This window comes from Salmo salar, chromosome ssa23 (assembly GCF_905237065.1).
Source record: "Salmo salar chromosome ssa23, Ssal_v3.1, whole genome shotgun sequence".
NCBI lineage: Eukaryota > Metazoa > Chordata > Actinopteri > Salmoniformes > Salmonidae > Salmo > Salmo salar.
This window is the reverse complement of record NC_059464.1, coordinates 18,047,020-18,066,886: the sequence shown is the minus strand read 5'-3', so window position 1 is coordinate 18,066,886 and position 19,867 is coordinate 18,047,020. Positions and strand designations below refer to the sequence as shown.

Sequence of the window (19,867 nt, the reverse complement as noted above, 5' to 3'; positions counted from 1 at the left end):
CAGACACCTCGCAAGTCCTTAACTGGCAAATTCATTAAATAGTACCAGCAAAACACCAGTCTCAATGTCAACAGTGAAGAGGTGAATCCGGGATGCTGGCCTTCTAGGCAGAGTTGCAAAGAAAAAGCCATATCTCAGACTGGCCAATAAAAATATTAAGATGGGAAAAAGAACACAGACACTGGACAGAGGAACTCTGCTTAGAAGGCCAGCATCCCAAATGCAGTGATTTGAGCTATCCGACTGGCCAGCACCTTAAACGCACTCAATTTACATTTTTGTCATTTTGCAGACGATCTTTTGCAGAGCCACTTACAGTAGTGAGTTCAACCCTGGCACTGCAAGCACCATGCGCTACTAACTAAGCCACACGGGAGATCAATTTAGCCACAGATCTCCCAATCGGGTAGGCAGTTTGTCTTTCAGACTAATAAATGAGTTAAAAATATGCACACGTCACTTACCCAGTAGGGCTTCTGAATCAAGTTCACCAACCAAGTTTTTATTGTTGACTTTTCTACAAAAATGTTTGGTGACCAACTATGAATGCCTTGAGGATTGACCGGTTGGCGACCACTGACCTAAAGCATTCTAACTTGGTGTGGTGGTACGCTCATGTAAGACCTGTGGTGGAAAAAGTACCCAATTGTCATACTTGAGTAAAAGATACTTGAGCCATTTTCTATTAAGGTAAGTAAAATCATACTTGAGTCAAGTCTAAAACTATTTGGTATCAAAAGTAAATGCAGTTGCTAAAATATACTTAAGTATCAAAAAGTAAAATAATGAATAGTTTAAAGTTCCTTATGTTAAGCAAACCAGACTACACAATTATTATTATTTTTTTAATTTACGCAAAGCCAGGGTCACATTCCAACACTCAGACATAATTTACAAACAAAGCATTTGTGTTTAGTGAGTCCGCCAGATCAGAGGCAGTAGGGATGTTCTCTTGATAGGTGTATGAATTGGACCATTTTACATTTTCAATGCTTTGCAGGATTGTAACAAGTACTTTTGGGTGCCAGGGAAAATGTATGTAAAAAGTACATTCTTTTCTTTAGGAATGTAGTTGTCAAAAATATAAATGGTAAAGTACAGATACCCCAAAAAACTACTTTAAAGTATTTTTACACCACTGTTTAAGACTGAGTGGCACTTGTTTATCTAAAGATAGGGGGCGCTTATATTTGTCATGTTTCAAACATGTACACTCCGATGGTTAAGTCGTGGCCAGGGATCAGACATTATTGACGGCGACCCTGGAGCAATTAGGGTTAAGTGCCTTGCTCAAGGGCAGATTGACAGATTTACCTAGTCAGTTCAGGGATTCAAACTAGCAACCTTTCAGTTACTGGCCCAATGGTCTATCCGCTAGGCTACCCAACAACTATTAAAAACAACACACTTGACCATGTAGGCCACAATGATGAAATGCAATTAACAATAAAACTACAGCATGTTCAAACATCTAAACATTTTATTATGAAAATAAGACAAGCCCATTTAAACATATCTTTCCAGGCATGCATTACAGCTGAAGGGTAGACCTGGGTGGGACAGTCAACACAGTTCTCTGTCCCACCGCCTGTGCTCGTGTCTGGCGGGGGTCACAGGATACAATTGTGTGGAGAGGGTCCATGGCCTTTCACATGAATAAGATGACTGACAAGAGCGTGTGTTTGTGGGGTCACTTTGCTTCCTGGACTTTTTTGGCACTCTGCTTCTCTTTTGCCTGGGGAGCAGAACACACAAATACATGAAATAGTTTAGCGCCAGTGAGCAGGTGTCTATGATAGGTTAATACTACCCTCTAGTGGGCATCAGTTGTATATCAAGAACAACACTCAAATTAGTTCAGAACAGGAGTTGGAATGGTAATTATATATCGTTACGGTGTTCTGACCATGGCAGAAAAAAAAAACATTCTGAACCAGTTCGAACCACAAAAAGGTTAATATTTTTCCTTTTCGCTAATTTTTATTTACCTGTGAAATCAACATTGTTTTTACATTTTGCTCATTAAAATGCACTCCAATTAGCACAGAGAAGCTCGCTGTGAAACAGGTAAGATAGTTGTTTAGATGTTTGATTGGTGAGAAAAGCGCAGGTGCAAGATGCGACTGAAATTTCATGGGTGGGGAGAGAGCGAGAGAGAGGGGTGGACATTGAGGGGGCTTGGCATGAAGCGCTGATCATCATGGAGTGAATTGGAAAGTGTTTAGACTACTACAAGCAATAACTTCACCAAATGACATAGACATTAGGAATATTTTTGGAACTAAAAATGACATTACCAGTTCTCAAGACTGGAGTGGTGCCATGAAAATAACCTCTCCCTCAATGTCAACAAAACAAAGGAGCCGATTGTTGACTACAGGATATAGAGGGAGCACACCCCCCCCCCACATCCACAAACAGCGCCACGGTGGAGATGGTCAAAAGCTTCAAGTTCCTTGGCGTGCACATCACTGAGGGCCTGAAATGGTCCCACCACACCGACACTGTGGTGAAGGTAGAACAACAGCACCTCTTCAACCTCAGGCAGCTGAAGAAATTAGGCATGGCCCCTAATACCCGGTGTTATAGGAAGCCCAAGAAGATCATTAAGGACCTCAGCCACCCGATCCAATGTCTGATCACTCTGCTAGCAGATAGAAGGTCAAGGTGCATCAGAGCCAGGAACAAGACACTGAGAAACAGCTTCTATCACCAGGCCATCAGACTGTTGAACAGCCATCACTAACCAGCTACCTGCCCAGTACTCTGCCCTACACCTTTTGTATTTGTTAGGGATCATCATTAGCTGTTGCCAGTAAAACCACCATACAATATACATGTGTGTAGAGTGTGTGTGCAAGTGTCTGTGTGCGTGTATTTCTCTTCACAGTCCCTGCTGTTCCATGAGGTGTGTTTATTAGTCGGATTCTACTACTTGCATCAGTTACCTGATCATTGACTACAGCTCAGCGTTCAACAATATAGTGCCCTCAAAGCTCTTCACTAAGCTAAGGACTCTGGGACTAAACACCTCCCTCTCCAACTGGATCCTGGACTTCCTGATGGGCCGCCCCAAGGTGGTGAGGGTAGGTAACAACACATCTGCCATGCTGATCCTCAACACGGGGGCCCCTCAATGGTGCGTGCTCAGTCCCCTCCTGTACTCCCATTTCACTCATGACTGCACGGCCAGGCACGACTCCAACACCATCATTCTTTTGACGACACAACAGCGGTAGGCCTGATCACCGACAATGATGAGACAGCCTATAGGGAGGTCAGAGACCTGGCCGTGTGGTGCCAGGATAACAACCTCTCCTTCAACGTGATCAAGACAAAGGAGATGATTGTGGACTACAGGAAAAGGAGGACCAAGCACAGCCCCATTCTCATCGACGGGGCTGTAGTGGAGCAGGTTGAGAGCTTCAAGTTCCTTGGTGTCCACGTCAAACTATCATGGTCCAAACACACAAAGACAGTTGTGAAGAGGGCACGACAAAGCTTATTTCACCTAAGGAGACTGAAAAGATTTGGCATGGGTCCTCAGATCCTCAAAAAGACCTACAGCTGCACCAGAGTGCATCCTGACTGGTTGCATCACTGCTGGGTATGGCAACTGCTCGGCCTCCGACCACAGAGAGCAGTACATATGGCCCAGGACGTCACTGGGAGAATTTCTGCGATCCAGGACCTCTATACCAGGTGGTGTCAGAGGAAGGCCCTAAAAATTGTCAGACTCCAGCCACCCTAGTCATAGACTGTACTCTCTGCACAGCAAGTGGTACCAGAGCACCAAGTCTAGGTCCTAAAGGCTTCTTAACAGCTTCTACCCCCAAGCCATAAAAATCAAACAGCTGTGTGTGCAAGCTACCCAGACTATTTGCGTTGTCATCGTCGTCCCCCACCCCCTCTTTTACACTGCTGCTAATCTGGTTATTATCTATGCATAGTTACTTTACTACCTCAACTAACCTGTGCCCCCGCACATTGACTCTGTACCGGTACCCCCTGTATATAGCCACGATACTGTTATCCTAAAAAACGTACCCGATTTAATCTGGTTACTAATCCTACCCAGTAACTAGAATATGCATATACTTATTATATATGGATAGAAAACACCCTAAAGTTTCTAAAACTGTTTGAATGGTGTCTGTGAGTATAACAGAACTCAAATGGCAGGTCAAAACCTGAGAGATTCCTTTACAGGAAGTGGCCTGTCTGACCATTTCTGGAACTTCTTTGCCATCTCTATCTTTTACAAAGGATCTCTGCTCTAACGTGACACTTCCTACGTCGTCCATAGGCGCTCAGAGCCCGGGAAAAACCTGAATGTCGTCATCCCAGCCCCAGGCTGAAACACATTATCGCCTTTCTCAAGTGGCCGATCAAGGGACTGTGGGCTTAGGCGCGTGACCTGGCCGGCCCCGTCTTTGTGATTTTTTTCCTCTGTTTGCCGAAAAGGAGATTCCCGGTCGGAATATTATCGCTTTTCTACGAGAAAAATGGCATAAAAATTGATTTTAAACAGCGGTTGACATGCTTCGAAGTACGGTAATGGAATATTTAGAATTTTTTGGTCACGAATTGCGCCATGCGCGCGACCCTTCTTTACCATTCGGATAGTGTCTGGGACGCACAAACAAAACGTCGCTATTCGGATATAACGATGGATTATTTTGGACCAACCCAACATTTGTTATTGAAGTGGCAGTCCTGGGAGTGCATTCTGACGAAGACAAAAGGTAATCAAACTTTTATAATAGTAAATCTGATATTGGTGAGTGCTAAACTTGCCGGGTGTCTAAATAGCTAGCCCGTGATGGCTGGGCTATGAACTTAGAATATTGCAAAATGTGCTTTCACCAAAAAGCTATTTTAAAATCGGACATATCGAGTGCATAGAGGAGTTCTGTATCTATAATTCTTAAAATAATTGTTATGCTTTTTGTGAACGTTTATCTTGAGTAATTTAGTAAATTGTTAGCAAATTCCTCCGGAAGTTTGCGGGGGGTATGCTAGTTCTGAACGTCACATGCTAATGTAAAAAGCTGTTTTTTGATATAAATATGAACTTGATTGAACAAAACATGCATGTATTGTATAACATAATGTCCTAGGTGTGTCATCTGATGAAGATCAAAGGTTAGTGCTGCATTTAGCTGTCTTCTGGGTTTTTGTGACATTATATGCTAGCTTGAAAAATGGGTGTCTGATTATTTCTGGCTTGGTACTCTGCTGACATAATCTAATGTTTTGCTTTCGCTGTAAAGCCTTTTTGAAATCGGACAGTGTGGTTAGATAAAGGAGAGTCTTGTCTTTAAAATGCTGTGAAATAGTCATATGTTTGAAAAATTGAAGTTTTTGTATTTTTGAGGAATTTGTAATTCGCGCCACGCCTATCATTGGATATTGGAGCAGGTGTTCCGCTAGCGGAACATCTAGATGTAAGAGGTTATTTTACTGCTGCTCTTTAATTATGTTATTTTTATTACTTCAAACCTCTTGACGGTCTCCGTCCCGTATGCGGGATCAACATCCAGCGAAAAATCCTATCGCCATATTCTTAACCTCTCTAGGGTATGTGGAACGAAATCGTCCCACCTACTCAACAGCCAGTGGAATCCCGTGGCGCGATATTCAAATACCTTAGAAATGCTATTACGTCAATTTCTCAAACATATGACTATTTTACACCATTTTTAAAGACAAGACTCTCGTTAATCTAACCACACCGTCCGATTTCAAAAAGGCTTTACAACGAAAGCAAAACATTAGATTATGTCAGCAGAGTACCAAGCCAGAAATAATCAGACACCCATTTTTCAAGCTAGCATATAATGTCACATAAACCCAAACCACAGCTAAATGCAGCACTAACCTTTGATGACCTTCATCAGATGACACACCTAGGACATTATGTTATACAATACATGCATGTTTTGTTCAATCAAGTTCATATTTATATCAAAAACCAGCTTTTTACATTAGCATGTGACGTTCAGATCTAGCATACCCAACGCAAACTTCCTGTGAATTTACTAAATTACTCACGATAAACGTTCACAAAAAACATAAAATATTTTAAGAATTATAGATACAGAACTCCTTTATGCAATTGCTATGTCCGATTTTAAAATAGCTTTTCGGCAAAAGCACATTTAGCAATATTCTGAGTAGATAGCTCGCCATCACGGGCTATTATATGCATATAATTATTAACTTTTTCGAACAAAACTACATTTGGTGTGGACCTGGGAGGCCTGGAAGTGCCTTCTGATGAAGATAATCAAAGGTAAGGGAATATTTACAATAGTATATCGCCTAGCCTATTTTTCTGAGCATAGCACCTCGTTTATTGCAAAGTGTGATTTCCCAGTAAAGTTATTTTTAAATCTGGCAAAGCGGTGGCATTCACGAGATGTTAATCTATAATTCTTTGAATGACCATATTACATTTTAACAATGTTTTCGAATAGTAATTTAGTAAATTGTAGCGCTGATTCAGCGAAAGATTTGAGGGAAAATATTTTCTGAACGTCATGCGCCGATGTAAAATGCTGTTTTTATATATAAATATGAACTTTATCAAACAAAAAATGCATGTATTGTGTAACATGATGTCCTAGTAGTGTCATCTGATGAAGATTGTCAAAGGTTAGTGCTGCATTTAGCTGTGTTTTGGGTATTTGTGATGCATGCTAGTTGCTTTGAAAATGGCAGTGTGATTATTTTTGGGAGGGTACTCTCCTAACATAATCTAATGTTTTGCATTTGCTGTAAAGCCTTTTTGAAATCGGACAACGTGGTTCGATTCAGGAGAGGTGTATCTATAAAATGGTGTAAAATAGTCATATGTTTGAGAAATTGAAGTTATAGCATTTATGAGGTATTTGTATTTCGCGCGCCGCGATTCCACTGGCTGTTGACTAGGGTGGGACGCAAACGTCCCAGGTTCCCAGACAGGTTAAGGGCTTGAAAGTAAGCATTTCACTGTAAGGTCTACACCGGTTGTATTCGGAGCAAGTGACAAATAAAATGTGATTTGATGTGGAATAGAGTTCCACTCTATGTAGTACTGTGTGACTCTCAGTCGGTTCTTGACTTGGGGATTGTGAAGAAACCTCTGGTGGCATGTCTTTTGGGGTATGCATGGGTGTCCGAGCTGTGTGCTAGTAGTTTAAAAACAGACACCTCGGTGCATTCAGCATGTCAACACTTCTTACAAAAAACTAGTAGTGATTATGTCAATCTCTCCTCCACTTTGAGCCATAAGAGATTTACATGCATATTATTATTATTATTATTATTATTGTTGTTAAATCTCCATGTACATTTAAAGGCCAGACGTGCTGCCCTGTTCTGAGCCAATTGTAATTGTCAGAGATCCCTCTGTGGCACCTGACCACACGATTGAACAGTAATCCTGGTGAGAAAACTAAGGCCTGTTGGACTTGTCTTGTTGATATTGTTGCCTGTTAGGGCTAGGGGGCAGTATTGACACGGCTGGATAAAAAAAAACATACCCGATTTAATCTGGTTACCACTCCTACCCAGTAACTAGAATATGCATATACTTATTACATATGGATAGAAAACACCCTAAAGTTTCTAAAACTGTTTGAATGGTGTCTGAGTATAACAGAACTCAAATGGCAGGTCAAAACCTGAGAGATTCCTTTACAGGAAGTGGCCTGTCTGACCATTTCTTGAACTTCTTTTCCATCTCTATCTTTTACTAAGGATCTCTGCTCTAACGTGACACTTCCCACGTCTTCCATAGGCGCTCAGAGCCCGGGAAAAAAACAGAATGTCGTCATCCCAGCCCCAGGCTGAAACACATTATCGCCTTTCTCAAGTGGCCGATCAAGGGACTCTGGGCTTATGCGCGTGACCCGACCGCCCCCGCCTTTGTGATTTTTTCCTCTGTTTGCCGAAAAGGAGATTCCCTGTCGGAATATTATCGCTTTTCTACGAGAAAAATGTCGTAAAAATTGATTTTAAACAGCGGTTGACATGCTTCGAAGTACGGTAATGGAATATTTAGAATTTTTTTGTCACGAATTGCGCGCGACCCTTCTTTACCATTTCGGATAGTGTCTGGAACGCACGAACAAAACACCGCTATTCGGATATAACGATGGATTATTTTGGACCAAACCAACATTTGTTATTGAAGTAGCAGTCCTGGGAGTGCATTCTGACAAAGACAACAAAAGGTAATCAAACTTTTATAATAGTAAATATGATTATGGTGAGTGCTAAACTTGCCGGGTGTCTAAATAGCTAGCCCGTGATGCCTGGGCTATGTACTTAGAATATTGCAAAATGTGCTTTCACCAAAAAGCTATTTTAAAAATCGGACATATCGAGTGCATAGAGGAGGTCTGTATCTATAATTCTTAAAATAATTGTTATGCTTTTTGTGAACGTTTAACGTGAGTAATTTAGTAAAATGTTAGCGAATTCCCCGGAAGTTTGCTAGTTCTGAACGTCACATGCTAATGTAAAAAGCTGGTTTTTGATATAAATATGAACTTGATTGAACAAAACATGCATGTATTGTATAACATAATGTCCTAGGGTTGTCATCTGATGAAGATCATCAAAGGTGAGTGCTGCATTTAGCTGTCTTCTGGGTTTTGGTGACATTATATGCTGGCTTGAAAAATGGGTGTCTGATTATTTCTGGCTTGGTACTCTGCTGACATAATCTAATGTTTTGCTTTCGTTGTAAAGCCTTTTTGAAATCGGACAGTGTGGTTAGATTAACGAGAGTCTTGTCTTTAAATAGCTGTAAAATAGTCATATGTTTGAGAAATTGAAGTAATAGGATTTTTAAGGTTTTGAAAATCGCGCCACAGGCTTAAAGTGGCTGTTACGTAGGTGGGACGAATTCGTCCCGCCTAGCCCAGAGAGGTTTTAAGAAGCTTTATTATGGACCGACTTCTCCCCATCCTAGCTACTGTTGTATCAACCAGTGGCGGTCAGTGCCGCTTAAGACGAGGGCGGACAGTTTTTTTCCCCCCACGAGCATAGCCTTATATCTATTACAGCATAGTGGATAACTGCCATTCATATTCCATACACCCAGTTCAATGCAACAGCGATAGGTTTAGGCTACTAAATGATAATCGAGTTTTCCCTATACCCATCATGAGGTTGCTACAATCTAGCCTATGAAAAAAAGATTACAACGTAAAGTTTACACACAGGTCGAGAGACAAATTTGAAGTGACAGACAGTGACATTCAATACCGCCTTGCACATTCTTGCCTGCATCTAGCTGATATAGGTGTAATCATTAGTCCAACAGTTGCAAACAAGAGTTTCTATTGGACAAATTCAGGTATGTCTATCCCCATTTTGTTCTGTTTAAGTAACATTCTTCATCAGAAATCAGCCGAATGAATACACCCCTGATCACACTTAAAAATATAGTTCTCATAACAGCCACGTTGTATTCCTTTTCTTCCCTTGTGGACTTCAGTGCACAACAAATCAGCTGTATGTGACCAGGCAACAAAGAATTCAAAGCCAAACCTCTACAGCCTTTATTGTTGTCACCATATTAGCTAAACTAATTTCATAGTCAGCATTGCTAATAGAACGTGTTAGTAAACCCTCTAAAATCATAGAGTAACATTAGTGTACAGTCAGTAAGTAGTTATACCGGCAGGCCCCGGTGGCAATAAATTAGTAATAGCAAAAGCTTACCTTGACTTGGCAGAGTTCCAGTGTTGTGTTAGATAGCCAGCTAGCTAACATAGCATCCCTCTGTTTGAGTAGGCTAAACTAGCTAGCTACATTTGCTAGGTAAGTGAAACAAAAATAATTACATTTTTTTAAAACACTGTTAAACTATTGTCTCTCTCCAAGTAAACTAAACACCACATTGTATACAGTGCAGTGCTAGCTAGCAGTAGCTCATGCTTTCAGTACTAGATTAATTCTCGGATCCTTTGATTGGGCGGACAACATGTCAGTTCATGCTGTAGAGCTCTGATAGGCTGGAGAACTTCCGGAGGACGTCCTCCAGCCTGTCATAATTACAGTGCAAGTCTATGAAGGGGGTGAGAACCATGAGCCTCCTAGGTTTTGTATTGAAGTCCATGTACCCAGGGGAGGACGGAAGCTAGGTGTCCTCCGGCTACACCATGGTGCTACCCTACAGAGTACCGTTGACCTTTGCAAAATAGTGTTTTAAATCAGTCATTTGGTGACGTGGTAATATTTAGTATAGCTTTATCTAAAAACGGACAACTTTGAATGTTTTAGAACTTATGAAATTCACTGAGGATGGCCCTCCCCTTAATCCTCTGAGGAGCCTCCAATGGTATTAACATGGTTTTGACCATGACAGTTTACAATCCAGGGTTATTCCAAGCAGTTTAGTCACCTCTACTTGCTCAATTTCCACATTATTCATTACAAAATTTAGTTGAGGTTTAGGGTTTAGTGAATGATTTGTCCCAAATACAATGCTTTACGTTTTTGAAATATTTAGGACTAACTTATTCCTTGCCACCCATTCTGAAACTAACTGCCGCTTCTTGTTAAGCGTGGCAGTCATTTCAGTCACTGTAGTAGCTGACATGTATAGTGCCGAGTCATCTGCATAAATAGACACTCTGGCTTTACTTAAAGCCAGTGGCATGTAATTAGTAATGTTTGAAAAAAAAATACAAGGGCCTAGAGAGCTGCAGTGGGGAATTCCTGATTCAACCTGGATTATGTTGGAGGCTTTCATTAAATAACACACTGTTCTGTTAGACAGGTAACTCTTTATCCACAATATAGCAGGGGGTGTAAATCCATAACGTATTCGTTTTTCCAGCAGCAGACTATGGTTGATAATGTCAAAAGCTGCACTGAATCCTAACAAAACACTCCCAACAATATTTTTAGCATCAATCTCTCTCAGCCAGTCAGTCATTTGTGTAAGTGCCCTGCTTATTGAATGTCCTTCCCTATAAGCGTGCCGAAAGTCTGTTTAAAGTAAACTAGCATTGTATCAGGTCAAACAATTATTTCCCAAATATTACTACGGTTTGGTAGCAGGCTGATTGGTCAGCTATTTGAGCCAGTTAAGGGGGATCACTATTCTTGGGTAGCAGAATGACTTTTGCTTCCCTCCAGGCCTGAGGGCACACACTTTCTAGTAGGCTTAGATTGAAGATGTGGCAATATCATCTGCTATTATCCTCAGTAATTCTCCATCCAAGTTATCAGACCCCGGTGGCTTGTATTTGTTGATAGACAACTTATTTTTCACCGCTTCCACAACCACTTCACAGAATTCAAAATGACAATGCTTGTCTTTCATAATTTGATCAGTTATACTTGGATGTGTAGTGTCAGTGTTTGTTGCTGGCATGTCATGATTACGTTTGAGACTAATGCCCCCATGTATATAGAGACATTGAACACTGGTCACTTCACATACTGTTGTTTATTTACTGTGCATGTATGTATATACTGTATTCTCAATGTAGGTCATCCTAATATACCTACTACTGTGCATACAATTTTATTTTCCAAATTATATACTGTCTATACACACACCATATATTTATAATTTATCGTTCAGGCATTTCTTGTTTTGATTTGTATTTGCTAGACATTCTGTTACACTGTTGGAACTAGTAACATAAGCATTTCGCTGCACCTGCTATAATACCTGCAAATCTTTTTATGCAACCAATAAACTTGATTTGAAAATAAAAGGTTCTGTTTTGTTCACGGTTCCATTTCTCAAAAAAATGTGTTCTTGTTCAGTTTTGTTCCCCTCGTACAGAACTCAAAATTGTGCATTTAACACAACGGTTTGTAGAGTACCTTCAAATATCATAACATAAAATAATATTATACACCAAATTCACATTCCTGGCCTCAGCTGTTCCTCACCTTTTCCACCAATGGTATCAACTGCTGGTATTCTGCCAGTGTCTTCAGTAGTTCCATGATGAAGGGTAGGTAGTTGTGCTTTCTTCGGATGTTTTCGATCTACATCAAAAAATATGTATACACACAATGTTCGAGAAAAACATCAAGCGTTATACTATAGTATTGAAATGACTGCATATCTTCTAAAATGCCCATATTATATTATCTGACAGCTATAAACCCACGGTCAGCGAGCATACCTTGTATCGTTGGAGCTTCTGATTCTCCTCGTCGATCAGCAGCTGATACTTTGCGATTTCTGATTGGATGGAGCTGAGGAGGGTGCTGCTCTGGTCTGTGTCCATTGGCTCTTCCTGGAGAAATGGTGAGACAGAATTCCCATTCGGTCAAATGTCAAACCAGATTTTAGTTTGCCGGACAATTGCGAGATTTACCAGCCATATCAAATAGAAACCCATCTGAATACCACCACGTGTAGGGTAATGTTTTTTTAGGAGTGTCCACTGCAACCACATGGAAGAGACTGTAGTTATTATGCAAGGAAGATTGTTAGCCGACGAGGTGAATAGAACAATGCACGTCTCTCTGTCCATCTGGGTTGTAAAAATCCTCAGTTTTTTATAAATTTATATTTCCACTTGTATGTGCCTTCATCCTTTATACAGTTGCTAGTTAACCAGCTAGCTTGATTTGTACTGTTTTGGGCATTTTTAAGCAAGCTAGATTAGAGGAAGAGAAGGAAGCAATATCACTTCAGCTAAATAGTCCTCCTTGATGGACATTTCTGTAAATTGTCTTTTAGGTAGATTAATCTAGCAAAACGTCACAAAATACCTGAACATTTGTCACCTGCTTGCATACAGCCATGTCTGTCACAGACTCACTTGTGCCGGGAAACTTTGCGGCTCCTACCATGACACTATGTTGCAAGTTTGTCAGTGAGAGCGCAAATTCAAGACAAGACAGGCAGAGAAGACGCGAATGAAATACAACCTCCCCTAATTTGATTTATAGAGAATATTTATCTCATCCAAATTATTATATGTCGGTGTTTATTCATTTATAATCAGCAAAAAGCAGTCAATAACCGGCTAACGGAAATTCTGGGATGACACTAACAGTACTAAACACAGATAGGATAGATGTTTCTTTCATCATAAGCAGACATTTTAAAGGACTTGATCAAAAGCAGTGACATGGGTGGAAGTCTATTAATGGCCTTGGTGGCAGGTACAGTGCCTTGCGAAAGTATTCGGCCCCCTTGAACTTTGACCTTTTGCCACATTTCAGGCTTCAAACATAAAGATATAAAACTGTAATTTTTTGTGAAGAATCAACAACAAGTGGGACACAATTATGAAGTGGAACGAAATTTATTGGATATTTCAAACTTTTTTAACAAATAAACTAAAATTGGCCGTGCAAAATTATTCAGCCCCCTTAAGTTAATACTTTGTAGCGCCACCTTTTGCTGCGATTACAGCTGTAAGTCGCTTGGGGTATGTCTATCAGTTTTGCACATCGAGAGACTGACATTTTTGCCCATTCCTCCTTGCAAAACAGCTCGAGCTCAGTGAGGTTGGATGGAGAGCGTTTGTGAACAGCAGTTTTCAGTTCTTTCCACAGATTCTCGATTGGATTCAGGTCTGGACTTTGACCATTCTAACACCTGGATATGTTTATTTGTGAACCATTCCATTGTAGATTTTTCTTTATGTTTTGGATCATTGTCTTGTTGGAAGACAAATCTCCATCCCAGTCTCAGGTCTTTTGGCTCCATCCATCTACCCATCAATTTTAACCATTTTCCCTGCCCCTGCTGAAGAAAAGCAGGCCCAAACCATGATGCTGCCACCACCATGTTTGACAGTGGGGATGTTGTGTTCAGGGTGATGAGCTGTGTTGCTTTTACGCCAAACATAACATTTTGCATTGTTGCCAAAAAGTTCGATTTTGGTTTCATCTGACCAGAGCACCTTCTTCCACATGTTTGGTGTGTCTCCCAGGTGCCTAGTGGCAAACTTTAAACAACACTTTTTATGGATATCTTTAAGAAATGGCTTTCTTGCCACTCTTCCATAAAGTGCAGATTTGTGCAGTATACGACTGATTGTTGTCCTATGGACAGAGTCTCCCACCTCAGCTGCAGATCTCTGCAGTTCATCCAGAGTGATCATGGGCCTCTTGGCTGCATCTCTGATCAGTCTTCTCCTTATATGAGCTGAAAGTTTAGAGGGACGGCCGGGTCTTCATAGATTTTCAGTGGTCTGATACTCCTTCCATTTCAATATTATCGCTTGCACAGTGCTCCTTGGGATGTTTAAAGCTTGGGAAATCTTTTTGTATCAAAATCCGGCTTTAAACTTCTCCACAACAGTATCTCGGACCTGCCTGGTGTGTTCCTTGTTCTTCATGATGCTCTCTGCGCTTTAAAACGGACCTCTGAGACTATCACAGAGCAGGTGCATTTATACGGAGACTTGATTACACACAGGTGGATTCTATTTATCATCATTAGTAATTTAGGTCAACATTGGATCATTCAGAGATCCTCACTGAACTTCTGGAGAGAGTTTGCTGCACTGAAAGTAAAGGGGCTGAATAATTTTGCACGCCCAATTTTTCTGTTTTTTATTTGTTAAAAAAAGGTTTGAAATATCCAATAAATTTCGTTCCACTTCATGATTGTGTCCCACTTGTTGTTGATTCTTCACAAAAAATTACAGTTTTATATCTTTATGTTTGAAGCCTGAAATGTGGCAAAAGGTCAAAAAGTTCAAGGGGGCCGAATACTTTCGCAAGGCACTGTAATTGTATAGTCCTGGCCTGAGGGCTGAACCATGAATAACTGCAACACCACTTACCTCTGTTAGCTGGATCTGTAGTTCGGCTATCTTCCTCTTGTAAATCATCTTCCTGTCAGACACAATGGCCATCAGGTTGAAGCGGATCTCTCCCTCACTGTACCTGATAACAGGGACAGAAAATGCAGTTGTTTTACATTTTCTTATAATTGAGTCAGTTAGAAGTTGCGTAGCACAACGAGCAACACAAACAGCAACCATATATGACACTTATTTACCATGGTATATTTACTTGTGAAAAAATATTTACTTCTGTATTCTTTTCTCAATCACTGGCCGAACTGCGTTGATCCAATCGTCCTGGTTGCATACACCTGAAACACAAAACAAGCATAAAGTGTAGATCAGGGATCAATCATCAACTAGATTTAGCCACGGGACGATTGTTCTTGAGAGGATGGTCAGGGGGCCAGAACATAATGACAAATCATTTGCAGACTGCAAATTGACTGCAAGAAGCCCAAACAGATATCATATTTCACTAAAACATCATTTCAAACCTTGCTTAAATTTGTATACGTTGTTGGGGCGGCAGGTAGCCTAGTGGTTAGAGCGTTGGGCCAGTAACCGAAAGGTTGCTAGATCAAATCCCTGAGTTGACATGGTAAAAATCTGTTGTTCTGCCCCTGAACAAGGCAGTTAACTCACTGTTCCTAGGCCGTCATTGTAAATAAGAGTTTGTGCTTAACTGACTTGCCTAGTTAAATAAACTATCTTATGTGTAGAAAAACTTTGGAACAGATTCCAAAATTAAAATCAGTTGGAGCTGATTTGCTTGTGTTTTTAAAGTATTTTATGTCCAACAATAAAATAAAAATGTGCCAGTTGGGGAAGCCTGGTGTAGATAATCATCAAGGGTGTTTCTGAAGAAAGTGTCAGGTTCAAGACGAGATTAACTGCACTACTGGCCACAGTCACAATTCAATATAAAAAAATGTAAATGAAACACTTAAAAGCTAAAAGAATATATATCAAACCTAAAAGAATCTGAAAGCTTATTTCAAATTCACGAAGCTAACTAAAACTGCTACTATGAAACACTACAAACATTTAAACTGTGGTAAAATTATATGTAGGACAAAACAGCAACTTTATATCTCTATAAAGCTAAATATATGACCGGAATGTGCGTACCGAGGTCGATGGGTCCTTCACGTAGGCCGTCTAGCTCATAGAGCCTGCCGTTGACAGGGACGTAGCTCACAAAGTGGAACGCATCCTCATCCTTTGCTGAAGACTTGGCGTCAAACTCAAACATCTGCTGTCTGAAAAAAATGAAACACAATAAAGATGACAGTTTTAGCTTTCATTAGCAGAGAAACTAAAATGGTATTAAAACCAAAGCCTTTTTTCTCTTCATTTTCAGCTCTGTGGGTAATGTCTTATGAAAAACATTCAATCAAAAATGGCAGTTTGTCTACTTAGAGCCAAGCCTTTCGATTAATCTAGTGACGTTAGCAGTGATAAACGATCCCGCTGAAATTAAAAGTCAACTCACCTGGCAAAGCTGTTGTGAACTTGTCGAATAACTTCAGAGTTGCTGAGAGCCAGACCTTTCATCTTTATAGAAGAGACGAGAGAAAAGCATCAGTGTGTGAGTTTTATGTAGTCTCCTGACTTTAGGGTCTGTTTAATTTCTGCACGATGCATCAATAATGAAGGTGGCTGAGATTTTACTGTGGATGGTTCTCCTCTGTTTCTCTCACTCAAAAAAATACATATACAGCCACACACATTTCCGAGCGATGCCCCCTTCCCTTACAACTGTTGCATTTTCAAATCCAAACACGAGTTCTCAGACCCCAGGGGGGAAAAAAAAAAAACTTTTGAGAGAACCAAATCAAAAAAGTCTCTCAATGTCTGGGCAAATATTAAACCAACAAATTGCCTCCTGTCCAGACCAGTATGTCACAGCTCTTCTTCGCTGTGTACCATGTGGGTCACGTCAACCAGGCTAAGTGTTATGCACATCTCAAGGACAAAAAAGGACAAAAAAAATAAATAAATAAAAACGCTTGCAAAAACTAAACGCTGCCTTAAGATAATCAAAATCAACTTACAGCTGCATCAAAGCTGAGTGAAAACTCTCTGAACTCTGTGAGTGTCTCTCCCAACAGCATGTCAGAGTGGGTACAGTTCAGCAGCACGCTCACAATGGCCTGGGTAGCACATGCATTGTTTATCACCTGAAACAGCACACAGCAGGTTGACAGCAGGTTATTTACATTTATTGTCATGCGTCTTTCCCTAGAGGCAGAACAGAGCAGTTTCCACTGGATGGGCCAGCTGCAAAGAAAATATTGGCTAGATTGTAAAAATTCATGAAAACAAAAATGTGCTTTTTGGTATTCAATTTAAGGTTTGGCATTAGGCTTAGCAGTGTGGTTAAGGTTAGGTTTAAAAATGGTTGTTTATAACTTTGCGGCTATGCCAGCTAGTGACCACTCTCCAGAGCTGCCTCCAGTACATTAGTCATCTCAATAAATGCCAACCTGCGCGCGCGCACACACACACACAGGAGAGACAGACATCAAATGAGATCCTGTAATTTTACATTTTAGTCATTAAGCAGACAGCTCTTATCCAGAACAGACTTAGTCAACACATTGAACTTGAAGTTTTAAAAAACAACCACATCACAATGATAATGCACAGGTAAACTCTTCGAAATAGCCGCTATCCGCAGAATCTGTGCCAGGAAGAAAAACAAGAGACTTCTGAGAATACTTCAGAGAGCAATTTGGAATGTTCTAACTCTGCAATACAGACAATGAATACAGATGTAAAAACAAACCATGTACCTGCTTGGCAAAGAAGATGTTGTCAAGCCTTGAATCCTGAACGATAGATCCTCCTGGCTCCTCACCTGGTTGCCACTTGAACAGGAAGATCAACCCATGAACTGGTCTTGAAGGAAGAAAGAGAAACATTGTACCACTGCAATACTATGAACTTATAAAAGTGTTTAGAAGTAAAGAGATTAGGGCATGGGCCATGGCTTACTTGAGGTTTTCAAAGTTCTCTGGTTCCATACTCCATATTTCTTCCACCTGAGCTCCTTTACAACCTGGGTTAGTAGAAAGGAGAAAGCTGGGTTAACTACTACATAATTACATAAACCAGGGAAGGGCAAACTGGCCCCTCTTTTGGGATGGGCAAAATGACCCCTCTTTTGTAGGCCCAAGAACCCCAAAATGTCACGGTCTCAACTTACTGTTGAGGGTTATAATAACAGAATACACAAGGTGCAATTTCGAAATTTGGTTGTGCATCAGCAGTCACTAAAGTCAGCAAATGTTTTTTTAGATTGTCTAGCGGCCAGCTAATTTACCAGTCTAAACTTGTAGTAAGCAAGGTTGAATGAATTACCGACCGGGGTGGGGCCCATTGATCATCAGTTGTCATTAAAAACTGGAAACATTTGCCTCCGCCCTATAGCAAAATGAGTAAAATTGCATTCAATTAGTTATAAAATTGCAAAATCGTCTCCCCCCAATTGTAAAATGTGTAGAATTGCAGGAAATTAACTTTAAAAATGAAATGCATCTTAGCTGTCACGGGGGGGATAAGGATATGCAGACCCACTGCGGCCTCTCATGACGAGTTCCGTTTTTTGTTGCCCCCACCTCCATCAATGTTGCCCATCTATGACATAAGTTAAACCATTAGTGGACAGGACTATCCATCTACTAACGTTAGTTTGCCATTTGTATTGGCAGAGAACTGCACCAACAAGCTATGGTTATCCATCGAGTTGATCATATTGCGTACAATATTCAATCGAAAGGCATGCAGTAAAATTGATTTGTCAGTTTCTAAATGAATTTCAATAGTATCAGCTAGCTAAACTAGTAAGCGCCGATACATTCACACCTAAGTGTCGTGGTAGCATGCTAATTCTCTCTCATAATTATCCCGTAATGAATCAACGACGCCACCTGGCTAGCATGTTCGCTGTAGCAGATAACTAGGGTGTGTTGAATCTGGTTCGCAAATAGAATCATGAAATTTGCTGGACTGCAACCTAACACTAATAATTTATGTGCATTGCCAATGATGCAAAGACTTGGCTAGAGCTTTTTGGCAATCGAGTTAGCGAGTAATAGTAGACTAGCTAGTTAGCATAGAGCGCACTCACCAAAACCTTTGATCAATTCTGTGAAAACACCAGGATCACTTTCCATAAGACACCATTCTCCTGCGCTCCCAGACATTTCTTTGTTATGATTTCAAAAAAAGACTGTAGGGCATATGATTTTACTGCAATCTAATATTCGTAGTGGTTTGTTAGCTTAGCTAGCTACCTAGCTAACAAAATGAATCAATATGTCACGTAAACTGAAGTATTATAAGAACTGGATACCGCATCCAAGATGTCCTCCGGTTGTTTGCAAGAAAATCTACTCACGTCCGCATACGCCAATTCATTGCCACCTATATCCGGGTTGCATCCAGTTTATACGGACCAACAGCACATGCGCACACGGAACTGCATGATCAGAGATTATGTCATCACTTCATACAGAAACAAGGCAGACATTGGATGAATATAAAATGTTAATATCTTCGAACGTGAGTGATGAAAAAACGATGGGCCTCAGCTACAATTATTTAAATAATTCAATTCATGTTTTGTAAGGGTGTGGACAAAACAAGAATCTTAACGATATGGGACATTTTCTGGATATAATTATGATCTGAGTATTTTTTGCCGGAGTCACCTCTTCACTGTTGACGTTGAGACTAGTGTTTTGCAGGTACTATTTAATGAAGCTGCCAGTTGAAGACTTGTGAGGTGTCTATTTCACAAACTAGAAACTCTAATGTACTTGTCCCTTTTCTCAGTTGTGCACCGGGGCCTCCCACTCCTTTCTATTCTGGTTAGAGACAGTTTGCTCTGTGAAGGGAGTAGTACACAGCGTTGTATGAGATCTTCAGTTTCTTGGCATTTTCTCGGCATTTTCTCGCATGGAATAGCCTTCTTTTCTCAGAACAAGAATACTGACGAGTTTCAGAAGAAAGTTATGTGTTTCTGGCCATTTTGAGCCTGTAATCGAACCCACAAATGCTGATGCTCCAGATACTCAACTAGTCTA

The 19,867-nt window shown here is 40.5% G+C and overlaps 1 protein-coding gene across 6 annotated transcripts; it reads right to left on the bottom strand.

Annotated features, from left to right (window-relative positions):
• Positions 1-1,462: 1,462 nt before the first annotated feature.
• On the bottom strand, positions 1,463-19,219 carry LOC106584153 (ubiquitin carboxyl-terminal hydrolase isozyme L5). 6 transcript variants are annotated; one of them, XM_045706137.1, is made up of 13 exons: positions 18,910-19,215; positions 18,300-18,416; positions 18,145-18,203; positions 17,775-17,838; positions 17,573-17,678; positions 16,832-16,957; positions 16,270-16,331; positions 15,906-16,036; positions 15,022-15,085; positions 14,772-14,874; positions 12,147-12,260; positions 11,908-12,006; positions 1,463-1,735 (listed from the first exon to the last, which is right to left on the bottom strand). In XM_045706137.1, the coding sequence occupies exons 3-13, from the start codon at positions 18,164-18,166 to the stop codon at positions 1,691-1,693; spliced, it is 936 nt and encodes a 311-aa protein (XP_045562093.1). In that variant the 5' UTR covers positions 18,167-18,203; positions 18,300-18,416; positions 18,910-19,215; the 3' UTR covers positions 1,463-1,690. The 6 variants fall into 6 exon arrangements, with proteins under 6 accessions (XP_045562093.1, XP_045562094.1, XP_014024552.1 ...); XM_045706138.1 differs by having other exon boundaries at positions 18,324-18,416; XM_014169077.2 differs by having other exon boundaries at positions 18,141-18,416; positions 18,910-19,216.
• Positions 19,220-19,867: the final 648 nt, after the last annotated feature.

What these genes read in the sequence shown, in the direction of transcription:
- LOC106584153 (XM_014169074.2), bottom strand. Translation starts at nt 18,985, where the DNA reads ATGTCTGGGAGCGCAGGAGAATGGTGTCTTATGGAAAGTGATCCTGGT. An exon ending in AGAATTGATCAAAGGTTTTG is followed by an intron (nt 17,839 to 18,909) that starts GTGAGTGCGCTC and finishes CTACTAACCCAG; the next exon opens with GTTGTAAAGGAGCTCAGGTG. An exon ending in CACTCAGCTTTGATGCAGCT is followed by an intron (nt 16,332 to 16,831) that starts GTAAGTTGATTT and finishes TCTTCTATAAAG; the next exon opens with ATGAAAGGTCTGGCTCTCAG.